The sequence below is a fragment of the Dama dama genome, chromosome 18, assembly GCF_033118175.1.
Source record: "Dama dama isolate Ldn47 chromosome 18, ASM3311817v1, whole genome shotgun sequence".
NCBI lineage: Eukaryota > Metazoa > Chordata > Mammalia > Artiodactyla > Cervidae > Dama > Dama dama.
In genome coordinates this window covers 73372910-73388387 of record NC_083698.1, presented here as the reverse complement: position 1 = coordinate 73388387, position 15478 = coordinate 73372910, and the positions used below count along the sequence as shown (strand labels likewise).

The window sequence follows — 15478 nt, the reverse complement described above, 5'->3', positions numbered from 1 at the left end:
CTCAGGGTCTCCCCTTTGCCCACTTCCCAAAGTGACCAAGGCCAGAGGGCTGGGCCAGCCAGCGACCTGCCGAGAGTTTCCCACACAGCCTCGGCTGCAGGAGCTACCAGGCCCAGGAGAAGAGGCAGACTCAGGTGGGTCTGGACACCGGCCCTCCGAAACTCTACCACCCCTACCTCCCGCCCCCAGATCCCAAGCCTTAGACCCCTCCTCTCCCCAGTGCCCTCTTGGGTCCAGGCCAGCTCTGGCTGGGGCACACCCTTGCACTGTCATCCTTAGCAACTGTTGTTAATTAATATTAACAATCCAATAACAGAGGGGGCAGTGAGGGGTAGAGTGACGCAGGGACAATAGTTTCCTCCTCCGGGTAGAGGGGACGGCCCAGTTCGCTGGCATCTGACAGTGCACAGAGACCCAGGGCTGAGAGCCACAGCCTTGCTCTTCAGCCCTGGCCCCCTCCCTTATGTCCCTTGCCTGGGTCTGTCCCCACCTACCGTGGAGGGGGCTGAGCGTTGCTGGGAAACCCAGGCGAGCAGCCCCGCCCCCCATGGGCCCAGGTACTCTGCACTCACCCCTGCTCCCTCTAGATAGGGATCTCTGAAGCTTTCTTTGGGCTCCCTATCACCAGAATGGGCCAGACCTTGGCCCCCATGCCAAGGCTAAGCTGATAAGGGCAGCCTATGGAGACTATCTCCCCTATGGCCACCTGCCAGAGGCAGTTGCAGGAAGGAACCTGCTATCTCCCTGGTCTTGTGTTTGTTTCATGGACCCTGGCCTGACTCAGAGGGAGCTACCCAACACATACAGGGGAACAGAAGCCAAGAGGAAGGGAACGAGATGCCAAGGGGGGATGCCGGGGCAGGAGCAGACAGATCCCTAAACCTGGAATCAGCCACAGTGGGGAGGAGAGTCAGTGGACCAGGGCCTGCCTGTATGCAGTGACCGCCCTCCTGCATCTCCCTAGCCCTGCCCCCACACACCCTGACCGGCAGATGCTGAGCATTCCAGCCCACAGTTATGGGCTCTGTTCTCTTTCCTAGATGTCTTCCCGGAGAAGCAGATGCTGAGACAGGGATTCCAGTGTGAATAGTTGATTTGGAGGGTGATCCCAGAGGGCAGTACCCGGTAACAGGGATGAGCCAGGACATGGAAAGAATCGACCAGGGTGCATTGAAGAGTGGGCTCTTGAGACTTCCCTGGTGGTCCAGTGGTTAAGACTCTGCACGTCCATTGCAGGGCCATAGGTTCAATCCCTAGTCAGGGAACTAAGATCCCACATGCTGTGCTTTACAGTCAAAAAAAAAAAAAAGAGTAGGCTCCCATGTGGGCATCTGTATGCCCACAGAGATCCGCCAGGAAATGGTGGGGAGCCTGCCCCAGAGGGTGTGGGCTGGTCCATCATTTTCTTTGGTTGCTGGTTGAGGATGCTCCCTGCAGATTCAGTCTCAGGCACCCCCTGCCGTGTGTGGAGCCCCCAGGCACACCCCTTTAATCTAGTTTGTTCCCAGGGGAGGCCCATAGAGACGGAGCCCAGATGTATGGTGTCTGTGGTCTTCTCTGAGACACACACAGGATGGGAGCAGTACCACCCAATTCTGAGTTACAGAGGCAAACGCTCAGCCACAGACTCACCACCTGGCTCCCTGTGCATGTGGGGCCTCTGAGGTCACGCCCTGGGGCACAGACTTCAGTTGTGATCACAGTTTCTGTGCACTCCTGAATCCCACTTTATCTCCTGACTTTTAACACAGACTCAGCGCTTCCTTTACTCTCTGACTAGCACATGTGTCACTGGGTTGTGCCCCACAAAGTGATGGATCGTCTGCTTTCCTGGTGCCAGAGGTCAGGCTGCTTCCCATAAACAAGTTTTTGGTTACTATCTTCTTACCTAACCCTGTTTCCTCTATTTCATGTTTACCTTCCTTAATCCAGGATTCTAGAGATGAAATTGGAGTGTGAAAGAGTACCAGGTTTACAACACAGTTTATCAGCTCTCTCCTTGGGCTAATCTAATCTAGGATATATTGAATAATAATCTTGATAATTACTGATAGGTACTGATTGGTTCTGGTTGGTGTCTGGTGATGGTAGACACCCATGAATTTTCCAAGGGCTGTGACTCTTCTCACTGACATCAGCAAAAATAAAAAATGCCAAATCACTAGCCTTATCTTCACGGTGTATTTGATCTGTTATCAAGATTTACAAATTTAATAACTGTAAAAAGATGCCTCATCTTCAATCTTCCTTTATTACTAAGGGGATTGAATATGTCCGAGCAGTAGCAGAGAGAGAACTGGAACTGAACGCCATCCCTAAGCACAGGTGGCGAGGAGGGCCCTCCTGTGGTCAGGGGTGCCCGGCAGACTCAGCTCCCCTCCCTGACTGGCCGCTGTGCACCCCAGGAGCCTGCAGGGAGTCTGCAGTCTGGGTTGAGAGGTCAGGGTATGACCGTGATGTTCTGCTGGTCACTGGTCCAGGCCGTGGCACCTGGTTAGGTATGTGTGCTATGCTCTGACCAGCAGGGATATAAACAGCCTCTCGTAATTTCTGGCTCCTGTGGGGTAACTAGCCTGCAGGTTAATATTTCAAGCCTGGTCACCTGGTGGAGCTTTCACCTTTGCCATCAGATCCTGATTCTATTTGGTGAAGGACTGTCTTTACAGTCCAGGTGAAAGATGTTCTTTCCTGCTCTCCCAGCCTCCTTTGCAACCAGCGGTGGTCCCATGATCCTCTTCTGCCCAAAGTGAAGACTTCTTTAAAAAAAATTAATTTTTGAGCAGTCTTATGTTTACAGAAAAACCGAGCAAACACAGCCTTGTAAATCTTTTAATTAAAAAACAATGTTTTTAACTGAGCAGAAGGTATACACTTCCCAGATGCCCCTTTATCCCTTCAAAAGTTTCATCTATTATCAACATCCGGCATTAATGTATGGCACATTTGTTGCGATCAATGAGCTAATATTGACATATTATTATTCACTGAAGTCCATAGTTCACATTCGAGTTCCCTCTTGGTGTTGCACCTTCTATGGGATTTGACAAATGTATAATGACATGTATCCACCATCATAATATTACACAGAATAGTGTCTTGGCCTAAAAATCCCCTTGGTGTGCTCCACCGATTCATCCTTCCCTCTCCCCAAATCCAAATCGCTGAAAACCGCAGCTCTTTGTGCATACATTTTTCTTACTGAAGTATAGTTGATTTGCAATGTTGTGACAATCTCTGCTGTATAGCAAAGTGACTCAGTTATACACATGTATATATATCCTTTTCCATTATGGCTTATCACAGAAGATTAGATATAGTTCCCTGTGCTATACATTAGAACCTTGTTGTTTATCCATTCTAAATGTCATAGTTTGCATCTATTAACCCCAAACTCCCAGTCCATCCCTCTCCCTCTCCCCCTTGGCAACCACAAGTCTGTTCTCTACTTCTGTGAATCTATTTCTATTTTGTACATAGGTTCATTTGTGGCCATTATTTTAGATTCCACATTTAAGTGATATCATATGATATTTGTCTTTCTGACTTCACTTAGTATGATAATCCCTAGTTGCATCCATGTTGCTGCAAATGGCATGATTTCCTTCTTTTTCATGGCCAAGTAGTGTGTATACTTTATGTTCATAAAATACACGTAACAAAATTTACCATCTAACCATTTTTAAGTGTACAGTTCAGAGGTATTAAATACATTAAATATAAATAAGTGCTACCATCAACATCATTTATCCTCTTGACTCATTTCACCCTGTAAAACTGAACTTTGATATCATGAAACATTGGCACCCAATCTTCCCCTCCTCCCAGCCTCTGGCAACCACCATTCTTTCTGTCTTTATAAATTTGACTACTCTAACTACCTTATATAAGTAGAATACAGTATTTGTCTTTTTGTTACTGGTCTATTTTACTTAACGTAATGTCCTCAAGATTTGTCCATCTTATGCTGCTGCTGCTGCTGCTGCTAAGTAGCTGCTGTCGTGTCCGACTCTGTGCGACCCCATAGACGGCAGCCCACCAGGCTCCCCCGTCCCTGGGACTCTCCAGGCAAGAACACTGGAGTGGGTTGCCATTTCCTTCTCCAATTCATGAAAGTGAAAAGTGAAAGTGAAGTCACTCAGTCATGTTCGACTCTTCGCGACCCCATGAACTACAGCCTACCAGGCTCCTCTGTCCATGGGATTTTCCAGGCAGGAGTAATGGAGTGGGTTGCCATTGCCTTCTCCCCATCCATCTTATAACATATTGCAAAATTTCCTTCTTTCTTAAGACTAAATAACAGTCATTGTATATATAAACCCATATTTAGCTTATCTATCCATCCATCCAAAGGACACTTGCTTCCACTTTTGGACTATTGTGAATAATGCTACTATGAACACAGATGTACAATATCTCTTCCAGACTCTGCTTCAGTTCTTTGGAGAAGATACCTAGGCGTGGAATTATGGGACCATATGGCAGTTCTATTTTTAATTTTTTGAGGAACCACCATAGCTTTTTCCACAGCAGCTAATACCATTTTATGTTACTACCAGCAGTGTACAAGTGTTCTAATTTCTCCATTTCTTTACCAACACCTGTGATTTTCTGGTTTTTTGATAGTACCCATCCTAATGGGTGTGAAGTAGTATCCCATTGTAGTTTTGATTTTCAATTCCCTAATGAGCATCTTTTCATATGCTAATTAGCCATTCATATATTTTCTTGGGAGAAATGTCTATTCAAGTCCTTCACCAATTTTTTAAATAGGTTGTTTTTTTGTTTTGCTTTTTTTTTCATTTATTTTTATTAGTTGGAGGCTAATTACTTTATAGTATTGTAGTGGTTTTTGCCATACATTGACATGAATCAGCCATGGATTTACTTGTGTTCCCCATCCTGATTGCCCCTCCTGCCTCCCTCCCCATCTCATCCCTCTGGGTCTTCCCAGTGTACCAGCCCTGAGCACTTGTCTCATGCATCCAACCTGGGCTGGTGATCTGTTTCACCCTTGATAATATACTTGTTTCCATGCTGTTCTCTCAGAACACCCCACCCTCACCTTCTCCCACAGAGTCCAAAAGTCTCTTCTGTACATCTGTGTCTCTTTTTCTGTTTTGCATATTGGGTTATCGTTACCATCTTTTTAAATTCCGTATATATGCGTTAGTATACTGTATTGGTCTTTATCTTTCTGGCTTACTTCACTCTGTATAATGGGCTCCAGTTTCATCCATCTCATTAGAACTGATTCAAATGAATTCTTTTTAATGGCTGAGTAATATTCCATTGTGTATATGTACCATAGCTTCCTTATCCATTCATCTGTTGATGGGCATCTAGGTTGCTTCCATGTCCTGGCAATTATAAACAGTGCTGCGATGAACATTGGGGTGCACGTGTCTCTTTCAAATCTAGTTTCCTCGATGTGTATGCCCCGGAGTGGGATTGCTGGGTCATATGGCAGTTCTATTTCCAGTTTTTTTTTTTTTTTACATAGTGAAAACTTTTATATTTGGGATTAGCCAGCTGGACTCAGTTTAGATGATCCCAATTTTGTTGGCAACATCCAAAGCATCATAGTCAGGAGCCAGTCGAACATATGCCTTCTTCTCTCCATCAGGCCTGATCAGAGTATTGACCTTAGCCACATCAATATCATAGAGCTTCTTCACAGCCTGTTTAATTTGGTGCTTGTTGGCCTTGACATCCACAACGAATACCAGTGTGTTGTTGTCTTCTATTTTCTTCATGGCTGACTCGGTGGTGAGGGGGAATTTGATGATGGCATAGTGGTCAAGTTTGTTTCTCCTGGGGGCGCTCTTCCGAGGATATTCGGGCTGCCTCCTGAGCCGCAGTGTTTTGGGCCGTCGGAAGGTGGGTGACGTCCGGATCTTCTTTTTCTTGTGGCTGTGGACACCTTTCAACACTGCTTTCTTGGCCTTCAAAGCCTTTGCTTTGGCTTCAGCTTTAGGAGGGGCAGGGGCTTCCTTCTTCGCCTTCGGCGCCATCTTCATGAAAAGGCCTATTTCCAGTTTTTTAAGGACTCTCCACACTGTTCTCCATAGTGGCTGTACTAGCTTGCATTCCCACCAACAGAGTTTTGCTTTTTGATGTTGTTTTAAGAGCTCTTTCTATATTCTGCATATTAATCTTTTGTCAGATATATCATTTGCAAATGTTTTCTCCCATTCTGTGGGTTGTATTTTTACTATGTTGACAGTGACTTTTGATGCAAAAAGTTAATTGTCATGAAGTCAAATTTGTTTACTTTTCCTTTTGCTAAGTGTGCTGCTGGTGTCACACCCAAGGAATCATTGCCAAATCCAATGTTATAAAAAACTTTGTCCTATATTTTATTCTAAGAGTTTTGTCATTTCAGCTCTTAAGTTTAGGTCTTTGGTCTCTTGCGTATATGGTATTAGTATCAATCTGACATCTTTCTTTTGTAAGAGGATATCTAATTTTCCCAGCATGTGTTGAAAAGACTCTCCATTCCCCCATTGACTGGTCTTGGTATTCTTATCAAAAAATCATTTGACCATACATGCAGGTGTTTATTTCTGAGCTTTCTATTCTCTTCTCTTCTCTGGCTTTATGCCAGTATTATGCTGTTTTGCTTACATAGTTTTGTGATAATTCTTCAAATCAGGAAGTGGGAGTGCTTTTTGTTCTTTGTCAAAATTGTTTTAGCTACTGAGGATCCCATATAAATTTCAGGGTGTATTTCTCTCTTTCTGTGAAAGCTATCATTGGACTTTTGATACAAATTGCACTGGATCTATACATTGCTCTGGATAGTATCGACATCTTAACAATATTGTCTTCCAGTCCATGAACACTGGAAGTTTTTCAATTTATTTACATCATCTTCAATTTCTTTCAGCGACGTCTGGTTGTTTTCAGGGTATGAGTCTTTCACCTCCTTTTTACTAAGGAAGGTAATTCCTTGGTATTGCATTCTTTTTGATGCCGTTGTAGATGGGATTGTTTTCTAAATTGTGTGTATAGAATTGTGTCATGTGTGGAGGTTATGGGGTGACTTTGTATACTGCAACTTTACTGAATTCATTATTAAGTTCTAACAATTATTTTTGTGGAATCTTTAGGGTTTTCTACATATAAGATCATATTATCTGCAAACAGTGATCATTTTACTTCTTCCTTTCCAATTTGGATGCCTTTTCTTTCTTTTTCTTGGCTAGTTACTTTGACTAGAACTGCCAGAACTAAGTTGAAAAGGAGCAGTTACAGTGGGTATCCTTGCCATGTTTCTGATCTTAGAGAAAAAGCTTTCAGTCTTTCATCACTGAGTACATTGTTGGCTGTGGGTTTTTCCATATATGACCTTTATTGTGATGAAGTATTCCTCTAGTCCTCATTTACTAAGTGTTTTCTTTTTAAATCATGAAAACATATTGGATTGTGTGAAATTCTTTTCTGCATCAATTGAGATGATACAGTGGGTTTATTTCCCTTTATTTTGTTGATGTGGGATATTAAGTTGATTGATTTTACTATGATGAAACATTCTTTCATCTAGCAAATAACTCTCACTTGGTCATGCTGTATAGTTTTTTTTTGACATGCTGCTGAATTCTGTTTGCTCATATTTTGTTGATGATTTTTGCATCAGTTTTCATGAGGGATATTGTTCTATAGTTTTATCTTGTACCTTTGTCTGGCTTTGGTGTCAGGGCAATGCTGTTCTCATAGAATGAGTTAGAAAGTGTTCCTTCCTCTTTGATTTTTTGGAAGAATTTGAGGATTATTAGTGTTCATTCTTAAAATGTCTGGTAGAATTCACCAGTGAAGCTGTCAGGTCTAGAACTTTTCTTTGTTGGGAGATATTTTTTTCTGCTTCAATCTGCTTACTAGTTTTAGGTCTATTCAGATTATCTGTTTCTTTATAATTTATTCTTGGTAAATTTTGTGTTTCTAGGAATTTGTTCATTTTATATTTATCTAATTCGTTGGCATGCAATTGTTCACTGTACTCTCATATAATACTTTATTTCTGTAGAATTTGTAGTAATGTCCCCACTTCCATTTTTAAAATTTTATATTTGGAGTCTTCCCTCTTCCTTTTCTTGATTCTAACTAAGGTTTGTCAATTTTGTTGATGTTTTTAAAGAACCAATTTCTGATTTCATTCATTTTCTATACAGTTTTTCTTTTCTTCATTTCATTTATCTCTGCTCTAATCTTCATTATTTCCTCCCTCCTGCTAGCTTTGGGTTTAGTTTGTTCCTCGTTCTTTAATTCTTTATGTTGTAAAGTTAGACTATCAATTTACACTCTTTCTTTTTTTTTTTTTTTATCTTTCTTGTTTTTTAATGTTAGTGTTTACAACTGTAAATACCTTCTTAACACCACTTTCGCTGCATCACATGGGTTTTAGCATATTGTGTTTTCATTTCATTCATCTCTAATTATTTTCTAATTTCTCTTGTGATTTGTTTTTTGGATGATTGATTGTTTAAGAGTTTAAAAATTAATGTATAGTTTCCACAAGTTTACAAATTTTCCAGTTTTCCTTCTATTATTTATTTCTAATTCATCCAGTGTTAATCAGAGGATATACATCACATCATATCTATGTTTTCAAATGTTGAGACTTTGTGACCTAATTCCATTCTATTTGAAAAGACTGTGTATTTTAAAGAACGTGTATTTTGTTATTGTTGGGCAGAGTGTGCTGTATTTGTCTGTTAGATCTGGTTGGTTTCATGTGTTGTTCAAGTCCTCTGTTTCCTTACTATTGAGAGTGAGATATTGAACTCTCCTGCTATTATTGTAGAACTTTCTGTTTCTCACTGCAATTCTGTCAAGTTTTGCTTCATAGATTTTGATGGCCTGCCATCAGGTGCATAAATGTTTATATACAATTATTTTTCTTGTATTGAATCTTTTATTAATATACAAGGTTCTTCCTTGTCTTTTGTAAACCTTTTTATTTAAAGTCTATTTTGGGGAATTCCCTGGTGAACCTGTAGTTAAAATTCCGTGCTCCCAAGGCAGGGAGCCTGGGTTCGATCTCTGGTCAAGAAACTAGGTCTCACATAACTAAGAGTTCAAATGGTGCAACTAAACATTTTTCATGCTGCAACAAAGATCAAAGATCCTGCATCCTGCAACTCAGATCCAGTGCAGCCAAATAATTAAATATTTTTAAATATTTCATTTCTTAAAAAAAATATACTCAAGAAGGCAATGGTTGGGGCGGGGCAGGTGAAGGTACAAAGAACTAAAGGAAATTAGGGAAAAATGTATTAACAAAATTAGAGTATCAACAAAGAGAAAATCTTAAAAGAAACCAAAAGGAAATTCTGGAGCTCAAAGTATAATAACTGAAATGAAAAATCCATTAGAAGGGTTCAACAGCAGATGTGAGTAAGCAGAAGAAATAATCAGTGAACTTGAATATAGAGCAGAAATAAAGAAGCATGAAACAAAAATGAAGAGACTATGAACTTTAGGACACTATCAAGCAAAGCAATACATACATTACGGGAGTCCAAGAAAGAGAGTAGAGACAGAAAAGGGAAGAAAGATTATTTCAAGAAATAATGGCCAAAAACTTCCCAGATTTTCTGAAAGATATAAATCATTACTTCAAGTAGAATAAACACAAAGAGACCCACACCAGGGCACATTATAATCAACTGTCAAAGGCCAAAGACAAAGAGATAACCTTAAAAGCAGCAAGAGAGAAGTGACGCATCATGTATAAATTTGCTTCAATAAGATTATAAAGTGATTTCTCTTCAGAAACTTTGGAAGCCAGAGGCAATAACTGTTACTTGTTTATTTATTTATTTTATTACTTGTTTAAAGTCCTGAAAGAAAGTAACATTAATAATACTATATGTATCATACTTATCCTTCAATAATAAGGAAAAAATTAAGAAATTCTTAAGTAAACAAAAGCTGAGAGAGTTCATTACCACTAGATCTGCCCTACGTGAAATACTAAAGGGAGTTCTTCAGGTTGAAATGAAAGGACACAGGACAGAACTCAAAGATACTTAAAGAAATATAGGTCTCTGGTAAAGTGATATATATATATATGCAAATATAAATGCCAGTATTATTGCAACTTTGGTTTGTAACTATACTTTTTAATTTGCTACATGATTTGAAAGACAAATTCATGAAAATTATAATTTGATTTTATTGGTCAAACACTGTAAGAAGATGCTATTTGTGACATCAGTAATATAAAGTGAAGATGAAGTTGTATAGGAATAGAGTTTTGTATGCTTTGACATTGTTATCATCAATTCATATTAGATAGTTGTATTTTAGGATTTATATGTAATGTCCATGGTATCTACCAAAAAACACAGCTATACACTATAAACAAGAGAAAACAAGAAGAGAAGCAAAATGTGTCATTACAAAAAAATCAACTCAGAAAGAAAAGCAGGAGTAGTTGTACACCAATGTTCATTGCTGCACTATTCACAACAGCCCAAAGGTGGAAACAGCCCAAGCGTCCATCAACAGATGAATGGATAAAGTGTGGCATATACAGGCTTGGAATGTTATTCAGCCACAAAAAAGGAATGAAATTCTGATACATGCTACTACATGGGTGAAACTCAAAGATATTAAGCTAAATAAAATAAGCCAGACACAAAAGGACAAGTACTGTATGATTCCACATATATGAGGACCCTAGAGTGGTCAAACTCCTAGAGACAAAAAATAGAATGGTGGTTGCCAGGGGCTCCTAGAGTGGGTTGGAATATATCATTTAATGGGTATAGCGTTTCAGTTTCAGTTCAGTTCAGTTCAGTCGCTCAGTCGTGTCCGACTCCTTGCAACCCCATGAACCGCAGCACACCAGGCCTCCCTGTCCATCACCAACTCCCGGAGTCCACCCAAACCCATGTCCATTGTTTCGGTGATGCCATCCAACCATCTCATTCTCTGTCGTCCCCTTCTCCTCCTGCCCTCAATCTTTCCCAGTATCAGGGTCTTCTCAAATGAGTCAGCTCTTCACATCAGGTAGCCAAAGTATTGGAGTTTCAGCTTCAACATCAGTCCTTCCAGTGAACACCCAGGACTGATCTCCTTTAGGATGGACTGGTTGGATCTCCTTGCAGTCCAAGGGGCTCTCAAGAGTCTTCTCCAACACCACAGTTCAAAAGCATCAATTCTTCGGCGTTCAGCTTTCTTTATAGTCTAACTTTCACATCCATACATAACTACTGGAAAAAGTATAGCCTTGACTAGATGGACCTTTATTGATAAAGTAATGTCTATGCTTTTTAATATGCTGTCTAGGTTGGTCATAACTTTCCTTCCAAGGAGTAAGCGTCTTTTAATTTCATGGCTGCAATCACCGTCTGCAGTGATTTTGGAGCCCCCCCAAAATAAAGTCAGCCACTGTTTCCACTGTTTCCACATCTATTTGCCATGAAGTGATGGGACCGGATGCCATGATCTTAGTTTTCTGGATGTTGAGCTTTAAGCCAACTTTTTCACTCTCCTCTTTCACTATCATCAAGAGGCTCTTTAGTTCTTCTTCACTTTCTGCCATAAGGGTGGTGTCATCTGCATAGCTGAGGTTATTGATATTTCTCCTGGCAATCTTGATGCCAGCTTGTGCTTCCTCCAGCCCAGCGTTCCTCATGATGTACTCTGCATGTAAGTTAAATAAGCAGGGTGAGTTCCAGAAAAACATCTATTTCTGCTTTATTGACTATGCCAAAGCCTTTGACTGTGTGGATCACAGTAAACTGTGGAAAATTCTGAAAGAGATGGGAATACCAGACCACCTGACCTGCCTCTTGAGTTTCAGTTTGGGGGGGTGAAAAAGTTCTGGAGATGGATAGTAATGAATCCACAACAATGTGAATTTACTTCATATACTTCACCTTTCAGCAATGTGGATCATACACTTAAAATGATTAAGATGATCAAGTTTATGTTATGTATCCTTTACTACAACTTACAAAAAAAGATGGCAGGGCAGGAAGATGGAAGAATCTGGATCCCTAATGGTACTGCAGTGACGTTGCTCCAAGTCCGCAGTCATCCAGTTATTTGGACCCCTGTTCATTCACATCCCTATTGTGGAGTTTCTCTTACCGCAGCTATATGCACTCCTGAATAACATGCCTGGAAGCCCCCGCTCTCTCCCACCTGGTTCTCAGCATGCCCTCCCCTATTGTTGCTTGCAGGACTCCATTGATGTTTCCACCCTGATAACTCTTCAATGTGGGAGCTGCCCTGGGCACTGTAGGATTTAGCAGCATCCCTAGCTTCAACCCCCTAGATGCCAGGAGCATCCACCACTCCCACATGTGATGATTTAAAGGGTCTCCACTCCTTGCCAGAGGCCCCGCTGGGGCAAATCACCCCAGTTGAGAACCACGGCCCTATGCAGCCTTTGCTAAGCCAGCTAACCTGCTCACTGCTCTGCAAATGTGCTGTGGGTCCCTTTCCCCCAGCTCAGCTGTGATCCGCAAAACCCCCTCCAAGTCCTCCCCAAACCTGCCTGTCCTTCACAGCTCACGTGGAATTCTCCATCACGGTGGAGACTTTGCCCATGATCCCTGGCCCATGCAGGCTTGCCATGCTCCAGCCATCACACCATTTGGCCTCTCTGTTGCCGTATGTGTGTGTTTTGCTCTTGGAAGCTGAGTTCCCGGTTCCTGGAAGATATTGCACATATAAGAGTCCAATCTATGCATTTCAGTGAACGTATGAGATTGTCTTTCCCTGGAACTCAGTCGCAGTCCGGATGCACTGGTGTGGAAGCCAGAAAACTCAAGGCTGTCTGGTCCTTTGTCCCCATCCCCTGCAGGGAAGCCATCAGCATCTTGGGAGCCTGCTCCCCCAGCCCACTGCTGAGGCAGGGAACGCCTGCAGGTCCACACAAAGGATGGCCCAGGCCCACAGTCCAGTCTCCACCTTGAGTCACAGAGGTGACTCGAAGGGCGTGTCCAGCCCTTTGGGTTAGGGAGCAGAATCCAGCCTGCTTGGCACATCCTTCCTTTCACTTTTAAAGGGAAATAGTGCTCAAGAGCCTCATTTGGAGAGGAGAGAGGGTTATGAAAATGAATGACCCCCAAGGGACCAGGGACACTCTCAGGGGAAAGGTTTTTATCAACACCTGTGAGTCCCAGTTCCTGAGCCCAGGAACCCACTGACAACTCAACATGGTGCCTACCTCCAAGAGCTCCCAGGCCAGGGTGGAGACAAGGGGCCAGAGACAAGCCTAATGAGGTCAAGGGTAGTATTAGAGACATACTGAGAAAAAAAATGCCCAGCCCAGGCCGGAAGTCAGAAAGTCTTCCTGGAGGAGGCCACGTCCAGGCCAGAAAGGTTTCACATTCCAGGGCTGTCAAATTTAGTAAATATGGAGGAAGACACCCAGGGAGATTTTTTTTTTTTTCCTTTGACCAGGCTACATAGCATGTGGGATCTTAGTTCCCTGACCAGGGATAGAACACAAGCCCCCTGCATCCCTGCATTGGAAGCACGGAGTCTTAATGGCTGGACCCCCAGGGAAGTCCTGACCAGTGAGATTTAAATTTAAAAGAAGTAGCTAATAATTTTTTAGTATGTCATAAACATTCCATGGAATATACTTAGGTTGAAAAGTTACAGACTTCATCACTGCACCTCACAGATCAAGGTCAGACTCAGAGAAGGGATAGGGCAGGGCTGAGCCTTGGGTTCCAGAGTAGAGCCCACCGATCTGAGCACCCTCCTACTCTGCCACTTTACTGGGCAGCCCTAGGCTGCCTACTTATTCTCTCTGAACCTCAGTTTTCCAATCTGTAAAATGGGATGGGTGTGTGGGCATTAAAGCTTGCCTCTTAAGGGCTGGTCTGGGATCCCACAGCATCAGCCTCCCTCAGGAGGCAGGTTGTTAGAAATACAGAATCTCTGACCCTGCCCCAAGCCTGTTGGATAAAACCTGCCTTCCAAGAAGCCTTTGATCTAGGTGTTCATTTAAATTTCAGAGTGCTGTGGGCAGAGCCACCCCATGGGACCCAGGGGCCAACACAGAGCCAGACACAGTGGTGCAGGGAGGCCTCCCAGGCTGCCTGGCCTCCTTGGCACATCCCACACACACAGACACTCAGAGGGGGTACTTTTTACCTGCACTTACAGCTGAGACCCCAGAAGAGGCCAAGAAAAGCGAGCTCCTTCCCTGGAGCTCAGGCTGGCCCAGCTCAGGTGCCTTAGGGTTGAAGACCTTCGATGTGCCCACGCTCTCCAGCTCAGCCGTGCCATGTTAATCTCGCTGCTTCTCAGTGGCCTTGTGGATGGACTCGTGGACAGTTGCTCAAGCTCTGAAGAGGTTCTGAGGTTCAGTGAGGTTGAGTCTGCCCAGCGAGGTGCCTGGCACACCATGGGAGGCTGGGCAGAGGCACCTTTTCCTGCCCAGAAGGATCACTTCCTTTTCCACCTGTGGCAAACCAATGAGAAGCAGCCCCCAGCCCCACTGACAGCCAGGACACCCCAAGGCTTTTTTCTGGGGGAAAGAGGATGACATCTGGCAGGGGCACCTCCTGGCACAAATTCAACTTAATTGGCATTGCCTCCAGGAGAAACTGCCCCTACAGACCAAAGTCCCGAGACCAACTAATTCCCCAAATGCTGAGTCACTGATCCTCAACAGATGGGGGAGAGAATTAGCTGAAACAGGAAATGCATTGAATTGGTTTGTGCTCTGGGTCCAGAGGTTTCTAGGGACACTCTGTTGCCCGTGTGTTATCACCATGGCTACTCAGCTATCTGATCAGGGTGCTCCCCTGCTTCAAATCCACCAGCACCTTTTGAATGCTTAATATGTAGCTGTATTGCCCTTTAAAAATAATTCAGGGACTTTCCTAATGGTCTAGTGGTTAAGACTCCACACTTTCAATGCAAGCGATGTGGGTTCGATTCCTGGCTGGGAAACTAAGATCCCATGTGCTGCATGGCACAGCCACAACATAAAAAAATTTTAAATAAAAGACATCAGTTTAGTTTTTCAGTTTTTGCCTGTTTCAGTGATGATCTCTTTGGTTTTCTTTTTATCCTCAAATGTGCCAGGCACCCTCCCCCCCTGGAGCACTTTCACTCTGCTTCCAACACCCTTTCCAGTCTCACCTAACTCCTACAATAGAGTGAGGCCCTAGGTAACCCTCCTGGCACCTGGGCATCCCAGAAGGGAGATGATCTAGCCACAAGTGCACCTGGCCGGAGGGCACTACCCACTCCCTCCCGCCTCCAGCCCAGTGCCTACAACTGGCAGCCCCAACAAGTGATGGCGGAGCAGACAGATGCTTCGTGGAGTCTGCAGCTTGGGGAAGTTGGGATGCACTGAAAGTTTGGTTCTCAACCCCTCTAAAGCTCCTAGCATGCAGGGACTGAGCTCTATCCATCTCCCCTAGGTCCAAGCACAGAGCCAGGAACACAAGGGCACCCATTCAAGCCTATGCGTGGGTGGGATTGTGCCAGTCAGAGGTGT

The 15478-nt window shown here is 43.3% G+C and overlaps 1 protein-coding gene and 1 non-coding gene across 2 annotated transcripts; one reads left to right on the top strand and one right to left on the bottom strand.

The window, feature by feature from the left end:
• Positions 1-1193: 1193 nt before the first annotated feature.
• Positions 1194-1265, top strand: TRNAG-UCC (transfer RNA glycine (anticodon UCC)). The gene has a single exon. It is a non-coding gene; the product is annotated as a tRNA-Gly (tRNA).
• Positions 1266-5502: 4237 nt separating this feature from the next.
• LOC133072844 (large ribosomal subunit protein uL23-like) lies at positions 5503-6045 on the bottom strand. The gene has a single exon (XM_061166379.1). The coding sequence runs from the start codon at positions 6015-6017 to the stop codon at positions 5541-5543; it is 477 nt and encodes a 158-aa protein (XP_061022362.1). The 5' UTR covers positions 6018-6045; the 3' UTR covers positions 5503-5540.
• Positions 6046-15478: the final 9433 nt, after the last annotated feature.

Bases quoted from the DNA above. Each gene is read 5' to 3' on its own strand.
- LOC133072844 (XM_061166379.1), bottom strand. From the start codon at position 6,017: ATGAAGATGGCGCCGAAGGCGAAGAAGGAAGCCCCTGCCCCTCCTAAA.